At 39.0% G+C, this 10,000-nt stretch overlaps 1 protein-coding gene across 3 annotated transcripts in view; it reads right to left on the bottom strand.

The window, feature by feature from the left end:
* LOC117560371 (ubiquitin carboxyl-terminal hydrolase 2-like) overlaps positions 1-9,633 on the bottom strand; it is a 17,255-nt gene extending 7,622 nt beyond the window's left edge. For 2 of the 3 annotated variants that reach the window (XM_034237231.1, XM_034237232.1), the window contains exon 1: positions 9,307-9,633. In XM_034237231.1, coding sequence (XP_034093122.1) covers positions 9,307-9,462 — 156 coding nt within the window. In that variant the 5' untranslated portion in view covers positions 9,463-9,633. Of the gene's footprint in view, positions 171-9,306 lie in introns of those variants that run through there. The other variant, XM_034237233.1, reaches the window with a different exon arrangement.
* Between the last annotated feature and the right edge of the window lie 367 nt (positions 9,634-10,000).

The following is a 10,000-nucleotide window of genomic DNA, read 5'->3' as shown; positions in this document are numbered from 1 at the left end:
CAGATCCTTAAAGAAGAAATACTATGGTCATAAAATACTCCAACAAACCAACCAACTAACAAACCAATTAGCTATTAACTAGCCATCTAACGAAACACCTCACTAACCTTACAACAAACCAACTAGCTATTCATGAGCTATTTAACCAACCAACCATCCATCTCACCAAATACCTTACTAACCAACCAACCAACCAACCAACCAACCAACCAACCAACCAACCGGGTATCTAACTAACCATCAATCTAGCCAAATACCAAACCAACTATCTTATAAAATACCTAACAAACCAACCAACATATCAACCAACCAACTAGCTATCTAAGCAACCATCCATCTAACCAAATACTTAATTAACCAACCAACCAACCAACCAACTACCTTATAAATACCTAATAAACCAACCAACATATCAACCAAACAAAAACTAACTAATTCACAATGACCGTAACGTTACTACGGTGTATGTATGGTGTCGGTATCAAAAACCTAACTAAGCAAGCAAGCAAGCAAGCAAGCAAGCAAGCAAGCAAGCAAGCAAGCAAGCAAGCAACCAACCAACCAACAAACCAACCAACCAACCAACAAACATCAAACCAACCAACCAACTAACTCAGTGGTTCCCAAACGGTGGGCCGCGGCACACTGGTGTGCCGTGAGGCAAGTCCGGGTGTGCCGTGGGATTTTGTGACAACCATACATTATTATTGCAATATACAACTACACAAAAATAATTATTTTTTAATTTACTATATCAGTACTTTGTAGGTTTATATGTACGCAATCTGCGCGACTTGCTCGTCCACATCTCCACGTGCAGTGCTGCATAAACATGGCTGAGTCAGCGATAACTTTCGAGGGGGTATGCCCATTATTTTGAGTTCGTCCGAAGGATAGACAGGAATGTGACGGTGAGGTGCAAACTGTGTCCAGGCCAGAAGCTGTTATCCACTGCTGGAAACACCACGTGGTCAAACCTCAACAACACCTGCAAAGAACACATGCTAAGGTGAAGCTACCGCACACGCTATTTGTTGTTTGTTTATATCACGCAGTCTGTTCTTCTTCTCTGTCTTCCGGTTGTTGCCTGTTTTGAATGACAAATACACACTACCGCCGCCTGCTGGTAAGGAAAGTTATTGCCACTCACGCATGCGCAGTTTGTACGTGCTCGGTGAGTAAAGTAACGAGTAAAGTAACGAGTTACTTTATGTAGATAGTAACGAAGTAGTGTAATATATTACTTTTTTTAAAGTAATACATTTATAATTTATAATTTGTAGTTCAGGACCATGGACAATGCAGCTTCCTTGCATTGACAGTTCTATGTGCTGAATTTCTGCTGAGTTTCCTTTGCCTCATTTTTTATTTTGTGACCTGTCTGGTGTAAATGAATGTTTTGCTGCTTTGATGAAGCCTAATTTGATAAAGTTTCAAATTAATTTCTGAAATATTTCGTAATATAGTTGTCTTTGTCACATTTTATTTGGCATTAGTAAATAATTATGCACATTTACAGATATTTTACATGATATGAGTGATAACACGTGTTATAAGGGCTATTTTTCACAATAGGTGTGCCTTGAGATTTTTACTTGTCCTTTGGTGTGCCTTGGGCACAAAAAGTTTGGGAACCACTGAACTAACTAACCAACTAATCTGGACCTTAAAGTGACTTCACTGTATTGTATGGTGTCTATTTGTATGATATTTTAAAACTATCAAAACCCTCTTGACAAGCAACCAACTAACTAACAAACTAGCTAATCATGACAACACTGTATTTAATGGTGTCTATATTTATATATTTCTTTAGCTATCAAAACCCTCTCGGCTGAAATCCCATTCATTCCTTTGTCTCTTCTTCTTCTTCTTCTTCTTCTCTGCAGTATTTGAAAACGACCATATGGTGTTGAGTCTCTCTGCTGCCAGGCTCTCAGCAGGAGGCCTCTGATATGAGAGAACCGTCCAAAACAACAGAGGAGGCGTTCAGGTAATCTGCAGCTATCCAGAGATGGCTAAAGTACACATCCTTTACTCAAGTAGAAGTACAGATACTCGTGTTTAAAAATACTCTGGTGAAAGTAGAAGTACTGACTAAACTACTTTACTCAAGTAAAAGTAAAGAGACTTTGAAATGTACTTCAGTAAAAAGTACCCATAACTAGCAGCTGCTTTAAAGAGTACCTGACCTCCCTTTATATCAATAGAACAATAATGTCATTGTTAGCTAATGAATGTTTCCATGCTGAACAACGGCAACATGACAACGTTTCCATTGGTCCCTCTTCTTTAGAGAAGACCAGGAAATGATGGATACACGGATCGTGTTCAAATCAATAGGCACGCAATGACTCTAAAGAATAATGATCACGCATCAAACACACATTCAGACTAAAGGAACCAGCTGTTTGGAAAATGAGAGAAGTAGAAAGTACAGGTATTTGAGTTCAACATGTAAGAAGTAGAAAGTACAGGTATTTGGGTTCAACATGTAAGAAGTAGAAAGTTCAGGTATTTGGGTTCAACATGTAAGAAGTAGAAAGTACAGGTATTTGGGTTCAACATGTAAGAAGTAGAAAGTTCAGGTATTTGGGTTCAACATGTAAGAAGTAGAAAGTACAGGTATTTGGGTTCAACATGTGAGAAGTAGAAAGTACAGGTATTTGAGTTCAACATGTAAGAAGTAGAAAGTACAGGTATTTGAGTTCAACATGTAAGAAGTAGAAAGTACAGGTATTTGTGTTCAACATGTAAGAAGTAGAAAGTACAGGTACTTGTGTTCAACATGTGAGAAGTAGAAAGTACAGGTATTTGAGTTCAACATGTAAGAAGTAGAAAGTACAGGTATTTGGGTTCAACATGTAAGAAGTAGAAAGTACAGGTATTTGAGTTCAACATGTAAGAAGTAGAAAGTACAGGTATTTGTGTTTAACATGTAAGAAGTAGAAAGTACAGGTATTTGAGTTCAACATGTGAGAAGTAGAAAGTACAGGTATTTGTGTTTAACATGTAAGAAGTAGAAAGTACAGGTATTTGAGTTCAACATGTAAGAAGTAGAAAGTACAGGTATTTGAGTTCAACATGTAAGAAGTAGAAAGTACAGGTATTTGTGTTCAACATGTAAGAAGTAGAAAGTACAGGTATTTGAGTTCAACATGTAAGAAGTAGAAAGTACAGGTATTTGTGGTTAAAAGTAGTCGTCAGAAAAAGTAGTGTAGTAAAGTACTGATACCAGAAAAATGTGCTTGAGTACAGTAATGAATTATTTGTACTCCACTACTTCCCACTTCTCTCTGAGCACCAACAGGCTGGCATGACGTCAGACAGAAAGAGAACTCGATGTCCTGAACTCTGCACGGTGACGGCCGAACAACATGTTACTGTTTCTGCATAAACAGCCACACCTTCTGGAGAATATTTAAACATAAATCTGTGTTACATAAAAGCAGGCCTGTCTGGGAAAGATCCAACATGCCATACTTAAAGTAGAAGTATTGGTGCTTTGTGCTTTGAAACTGTACACAAATGAATACCAATGTTTAAAGACTTTTAAAAAGGTGACTGTTCTTCACTCAGTGGCCAAAGCAATGCTGGAGGATATGAGAAAATGAGCCACCTGATGCATGAACTCAACTAATGCTATTGGCTTTCTGAGGATGTACTTTAAACTTTAGAAAAGCAAAGTTCACCTCAATACTACAAATGTTTTCTTTCCACTGAACTCCACCAGTTTAATATATTGCAGAAGTAAGCTACCATCTACTTGCCGACTATAGGGAAAGAGTCTGGTGAGTGTAGATTGTTAGAAAGGAAATACTTAGCATGCTAGCAGCTCTGCAAAGATGTGACTTAAGAAAAAGGGAAATTCAACAATTCTCTTGTTGAACAGAAATTAAACGAAGCACCTTTTGAGTTCATTTAGGCCTTGTATCTGATCCACCAGCACTTACTATGGTCTGCCTCGCTTGAAATGAATATATCTGCACTTTCCTTGTTGTCCGGAGTTTGAATCTTTATGGTTTTTGCACTTATTGTACGTTTCTTTGGATAAAAGCGTGAGCGAAATGATATGTAATGTAATGAAATGTAAATGAACTGAAAAAATGAAATACCTTAGTAAAATAAAGCAGTCTATCATGATGGGTTTATCCAATCCCAAACTCACCAAACAACCAACCAAAGGACAAAATATAAGACTGAATTGTTGTTTTCTTTGTTGATTGATTGATAAGTCCTTTTTCAACATTTCATGGATCCAGCATCTTAAACGTGAGAATTTGCTGCTTTTAAAATAATCTTATGTGGGAGCAAACCTGAAGAAACACTTGGGGCATTTATTTGACTATCTAGTGAATCTAACAACCAATCGCCATGTCTTAAAATGTCTAAATCTACATTAACAGACTTAATTAGTGAACAAAAGTGCAATAAGAGACAGTTTGTCCGGTGTTAACACAGGCTGCATACCAGAGAGACAAGTTACCCTGCAGTCAAACCAAGGACAAAGACTTGAAGTGCATCTTTTGCTGCCTGTCAACACACCAGACCCTTATGCAGTGTGTGTGTGTGTGTGTGTGTGTGTGTGTGTGTGTGTGTGTGTGTGTGTGTGTGTGTGTGTGTGTGTGTGTGTGTGTGTGTGTGTGTGTGTGTGTGTGGCCTAGCATTACTATACTTGTGGGGACCTACATCTGTTTACACAGTCACGTGTGGGGACTCGCCTCCCTTATGGGGACAAATTGGAGACATGGTAAGGGTTAGGGTTAGGCATGTGTTGGTTATGGTTAAGGTTAGGATAAGTGAATGTAATGTCCCCTGAAGTGATGAATACATGGTATGTGTGTGAACAAAATGTCCGGTGCACATGATAAGGTGACAGTCTGCACACATTCCTTATCAGCAACGCTGCTTCCCGTTACGCAACACATGTCACACTCAGATTGCCGCTCTGCTCTGCCGTCCTTGACTCGTTGTGTTTTTTATGGAGTGTGAGCTAACGGCGCTTTCATTCTCAACTTAACGTGCAGACAAAGGTCAGAGTGGACCTCCATTAAACCTCTGCACTGCTTTCATATGGTGGCAAAGTTGAATCAGATGTTATATGGGATTTAAAGATGGCTGTGGTTTCACTGTGTCTGACCATATTATCTCATATCACGGTTATGACTCAGTTTTGCAGCAATAAATGCACTAAATCTGCTTTATGATCTACAGGCTAAAAACAAAAACTTAGTTTGCCATGACAACGCTTTCCCTTTCTTAACAAACCAATATATAAATCGATAATCGAGCAAACTTTAACAAATAGTTGGGTGGAATGTATTTCTGATATCAGATTTGAAGCAAAGAAAAGAAAACTAGTTCCCTTTCTGAGAGTTAACCCGAACCCATTGTTCAGTCTGTATTTAGGTTACTGTCCATATAACAAAAACCCCTTAGATGAAAGCACCCTTTTTAAGGCTAAACCCCCATTATTAAGGCTAAACCCCCCTTTAACCCCCCTTTCTTTTTAGGACCTAAACCCCCCTGTTTAAGACCTAAACCCCCCTTTAACCCCCCCTTTTTAAGACCTAAATCCCCCCTTTTAAGACCTAAACCCCCCTTTAACCCCCCCTTTTAAGACCTAAACCCCCCTTTAACCCCCCCTTTTAAGACCTAAACCCCCCTTTAACCCCCCTTTTTAAGACCTAAACCCCCCTGTTTAAGACCTAAAACCCCCCTTTAACCCCCCTGTTTAAGACCTAAACCCCCCTTAAACTCCCATTATTAAGGCTAAACCCCCCTTTAACCCCCCTTTCTTTTTAGGACCTAAACCCCCCTGTTTAAGACCTAAACCCCCCTTTAACCCCCCTTTTTCAGACCTAAACCCCCCTTTAACCCCCCTTTTTAAGACCTAACCCCCCCTTTAACCCCCGTTTTTAAGACCTAACCCCCCTTTGTAAGACCTGAACCCCCCTGTTTAAGACCTAAACCCCCCTTAAACCCCCATTATTAAGGCTAAACCCCCCTTTAACCCCCCTTTCTTTTTAGGTCCTAAACCCCCCTGTTTAAGACCTAAACCCCCCTTTAACCCCCTTTTTTTAAGACCTAAACCCCCCTTTAACCCCCCTTTCTTTTTAGGACCTAAACCCCCCTTTAAACCCCCCTTTTTCAGACCTAAACCCCCCTTTAACCCCCCTTTTTAAGACCTAAACCCCCCTTTAACCCCCGTTTTTAAGACCTAACCCCCCTTTTTAAGACCTGAACCCCCCTGTTTAAGACCTAAACCCCCCTTAAACCCCCATTATTAAGGCTAAACCCCCCTTTAAAACCCCCCTTTCTTTTAGGTCCTAAACCTCCCTGTTTAAGACCTAAACCCCCCTTTAACCCCCTTTTTTAAGACCTAAACCCCCCTTTAACCCCCCTTTCTTTTTAGGACCTAAACCCCCCTTTAACCCCCCTTATTAAGACCTAAACCCCCCTTTAACCCCCTTTTGAAGACCTAAACCCCCCTTTTTAAGGCTAAACCCCCCAAAAGATATTGAATATTTATCATATTTGATTTATTCCAGGTGCAAAAAGGTTGAGTCCCTCTATTTTTAAGTAAAAAATAATATTTACACAAACAAAAAAACTTCAAAAGTAAACAATACAAAATGTAAAAAGTGCACATTTGACTGCATTTATAACTAAGATCGATATGTGAAAAGGTGTATTACCGAAAATACAGTGGTGCTTTTGTACAAAGAAAATATATATAGTGAAACCAGATTATTATTTTGTAATAAATGGTAAAATACGATAGTCTACATACAAGTAGGACACATAGACATACATCAAATATCATCTAGATTATATAATTAAGATATTAAAAAACCTGTACAGACAAAAACAATTGTATTCTTTAGGAAATTCATTACAAATATATAAACACAAGAACTTAAAGTGCACATTGTTGGCTACCAATATGCAAAATGGAATATTTAAAAATATACAGTATTGTTTAATATAAATAAAGATAATAATGCTGAATGCCAGGTCACTGGGTTTTAAATATATAAATGAATAAATACCATAGGACTAAAGTTGAGTACGTGTAACTTCAGATTATTGATCCCAATGTGGGAAATGTTTGAGAAGGTGAGGAAGATGATGGTCTTTGAGAATCAGGGTGCAGTGTTTATGACAATTATTAATATCAATAATACAGGCCTTTAGGTTTTAATGTAATGTTTTATAAATGAAAAATACCATAGCTCACAAGTAGGATATTATTACAAATATATATTTACAAAAGTTACTTAAAGACTGACGAAGATGATGAGGATCAGGGTGAAGTATTTTGGATTATTATTAATATTAAAGGTCACCTATTATGCAAAATCCACTTCTTCATGTCTCTTCTACATCAATATGTGTCCCCTCTTCTTCATGTCTCTCCTATATCAACATGTGTCCCCTCTTCTTCATGTCTCTTCTACATCAACATGTGTCCCCTCTTCTTCATGTCTCTTCTACATTAACATGTGTCCCCTCTTCTTCATGTCTCTTCTACATCAACATGTGTCCCCTCTTCTTCATGTCTCTCCTACATCAACATGTGTCCCCTCTTCTTCATGTCTCTTCTTCATCAACATGTGTCCCCTCTTCTTCATGTCTCTTCTACATCAACATGTGTCCCCTCTTCTTCATGTCTCTTCTACATCAACATGTGTCCCCTCTTCTTCATGTCTCTTCTACATCAACATGTGTCCCCTCTTCTCCATGTCTCTTCTACATCAACATGTGTCCCCTCTTCTTCATGTCTCTCCTACATCAACATGTGTCCCCTCTTCTTCATGTCTCTTCTTCATCAACATGTGTCCCCTCTTCTTCATGTCTCTTCTATATCAACATGTGTCCCCTCTTCTTCAAGTCTCTTCTACATCAACATGTGTCCCCTCTTCTCCATGTCTCTTCTATATCAACATGTGTCCCCTCTTCTTCATGTCTCTTCTACATCAACATGTGTCCCCTCTTCTTCATGTCTCTTCTACATCAACATGTGTCCCCTCTTCTTCATGTCTCTTCTACATCAACATGTGTCCCCTCTTCTTCATGTCTCTTCTACATCAACATGTGTCCCCTCTTCTTCATGTCTCTTCTACATCAACATGTGTCCCCTCTTCCTCATGTCTCTTCTACATCAACATGTGTCCCCTCTTCTTCATGTCTCTTCTACATCAACATGTGTCCCCTCTTCTTCATGTCTCTTCTACATCAACGTGTGTCCCCTCTTCTTCATGTCTCTTCTACATCAACATGTGTCCCCTCTTCTTCATGTCTCTTCTTCATCAACACGTGTCCCCTCTTCTTCATGTCTCTTCTACATCAACATGTGTCCCCTCTTCTTCAGGTCTCTTCTACATCAACATGTGTCCCCTCTTCTTCATGTCTCTTCTACATCAACATGTGTCCCCTCTTCTTCATGTCTCTTCTACATCAACATGTGTCCCCTCTTCTTCATGTCTCTTCTACATCAACATGTGTCCCCTCTGTGGAAAGAGACTCTGAAAGTTTCAGGAACAAAGATTCTCTCTCTTTTTGATCCATTTCTATAAAAACCTGTCTGAAATTGAGCTGATCAGATTTTGGTCACTTTATGATGTCATAACGATGTGTTGGCTTGTGTAACCATTAGCCAATCAGCAACCAAGGTAACCCCCCCTCCTTATTTTCATCTAAAGTAACAGACAGAGAATCAGCACTTTGGAAACAGGGCTGAAACAGAGGGGATTATGGGTAATGCTGCAATGATCTGTTTGGTGTTTCAGCCAATCAGAGACATGTTCTGTATATCTGAGACCTGTGATATATTGATGAGAAACAGTATGATAGGGGATCTTTAATGAATGAAAAATACCGTCTCCCACCAGAAGGATATACCTTTTTTTTATAATATACACAAGTTACTTAAAAACTGTGTTTGAGGATCAGGGTGCAGTGTTTTGGATTAATATTAATAATACAGTATATAATAAAAGGTATTCTGATCTGATACAGGCCTTTAGGTTTTATTTTTAATTTTCAATAAATGACAAATACCATATCCCACAAGTAGGATACATATAGGCCTACCATTATTAAACTTAAATAAAAGTTAGTTAAAAACTGTGGAAGAGGATCAGGGTGCAGTGTTTTGGACTATTATTAATATTAATAATACAGGTCTTTAGGTTTTTATTTTATTTTTGTATGTATTTTTAAAAACATATTTACAAAAGTTAGTTAAAAACTGAGGAAGAGGAGGGTGTATTAGGGGATCAGGGTGCAGTGTTTCGGACTCACCTTGGCCTGGTTGATGATCAGTCCCATGAAGGTGGACACCAGCTTGGTCCGGGACAGAGGAGGGCTCTTCCTCCGTAGATTCGCTCTCTCAGAGCCGGGCAGAGAGGCCGGTTCCTCCGCAGCTGTGACCGTGTAGGAGTGTCGCAGAGACGGCATGCTGAGATTCTGAGAGTCGGTGAAATGTGCTGCAACTCCTGGAGCTCCGAGAAAATTAATGAGTAATCTGTGAGCGTGTGTGCGAGTGTGTGTGCGTGTGTTCTGCACTTGCCTATGTTGGATAATAACAGAGGCGGTGTGTGAGAGTGTGAGTGTGTTTGTGTGGGGGGGAGTTTTTACTGCGTGATATAAACAACCCCTCCCACACAGGAAACACTGATGCCTTCAGGTGCTGCAAGGAAAACCAACACTCCTTGGTGCATAAGTAAAAGTAGGATATGATGGTCTTTAAATACTCAGTGTTGGAAGAAGGACTCGGATATTTAAATCTACTAAATTGCAAAGACACTCTGTAACAAATAAAAGCTCTGTATTTAGAAAATCTTAGGTAAAAGGACATAAGTATTTGCATCAATATATTGCTGAAGTACCAAAAGTAAAATACAACTAATTATAATAATTACACTCAACATGAAAAATGTCTCTATTATTGACACAATGGTTTTAAGAGCATTACAATAATTCATTTTGTGCCATA

Source organism: Gymnodraco acuticeps, unplaced genomic scaffold, assembly GCF_902827175.1.
Source record: "Gymnodraco acuticeps unplaced genomic scaffold, fGymAcu1.1, whole genome shotgun sequence".
NCBI classification, from domain to species: Eukaryota; Metazoa; Chordata; class Actinopteri; order Perciformes; family Bathydraconidae; genus Gymnodraco; species Gymnodraco acuticeps.
This window is presented reverse-complemented; position numbering and strand designations above follow the sequence as displayed.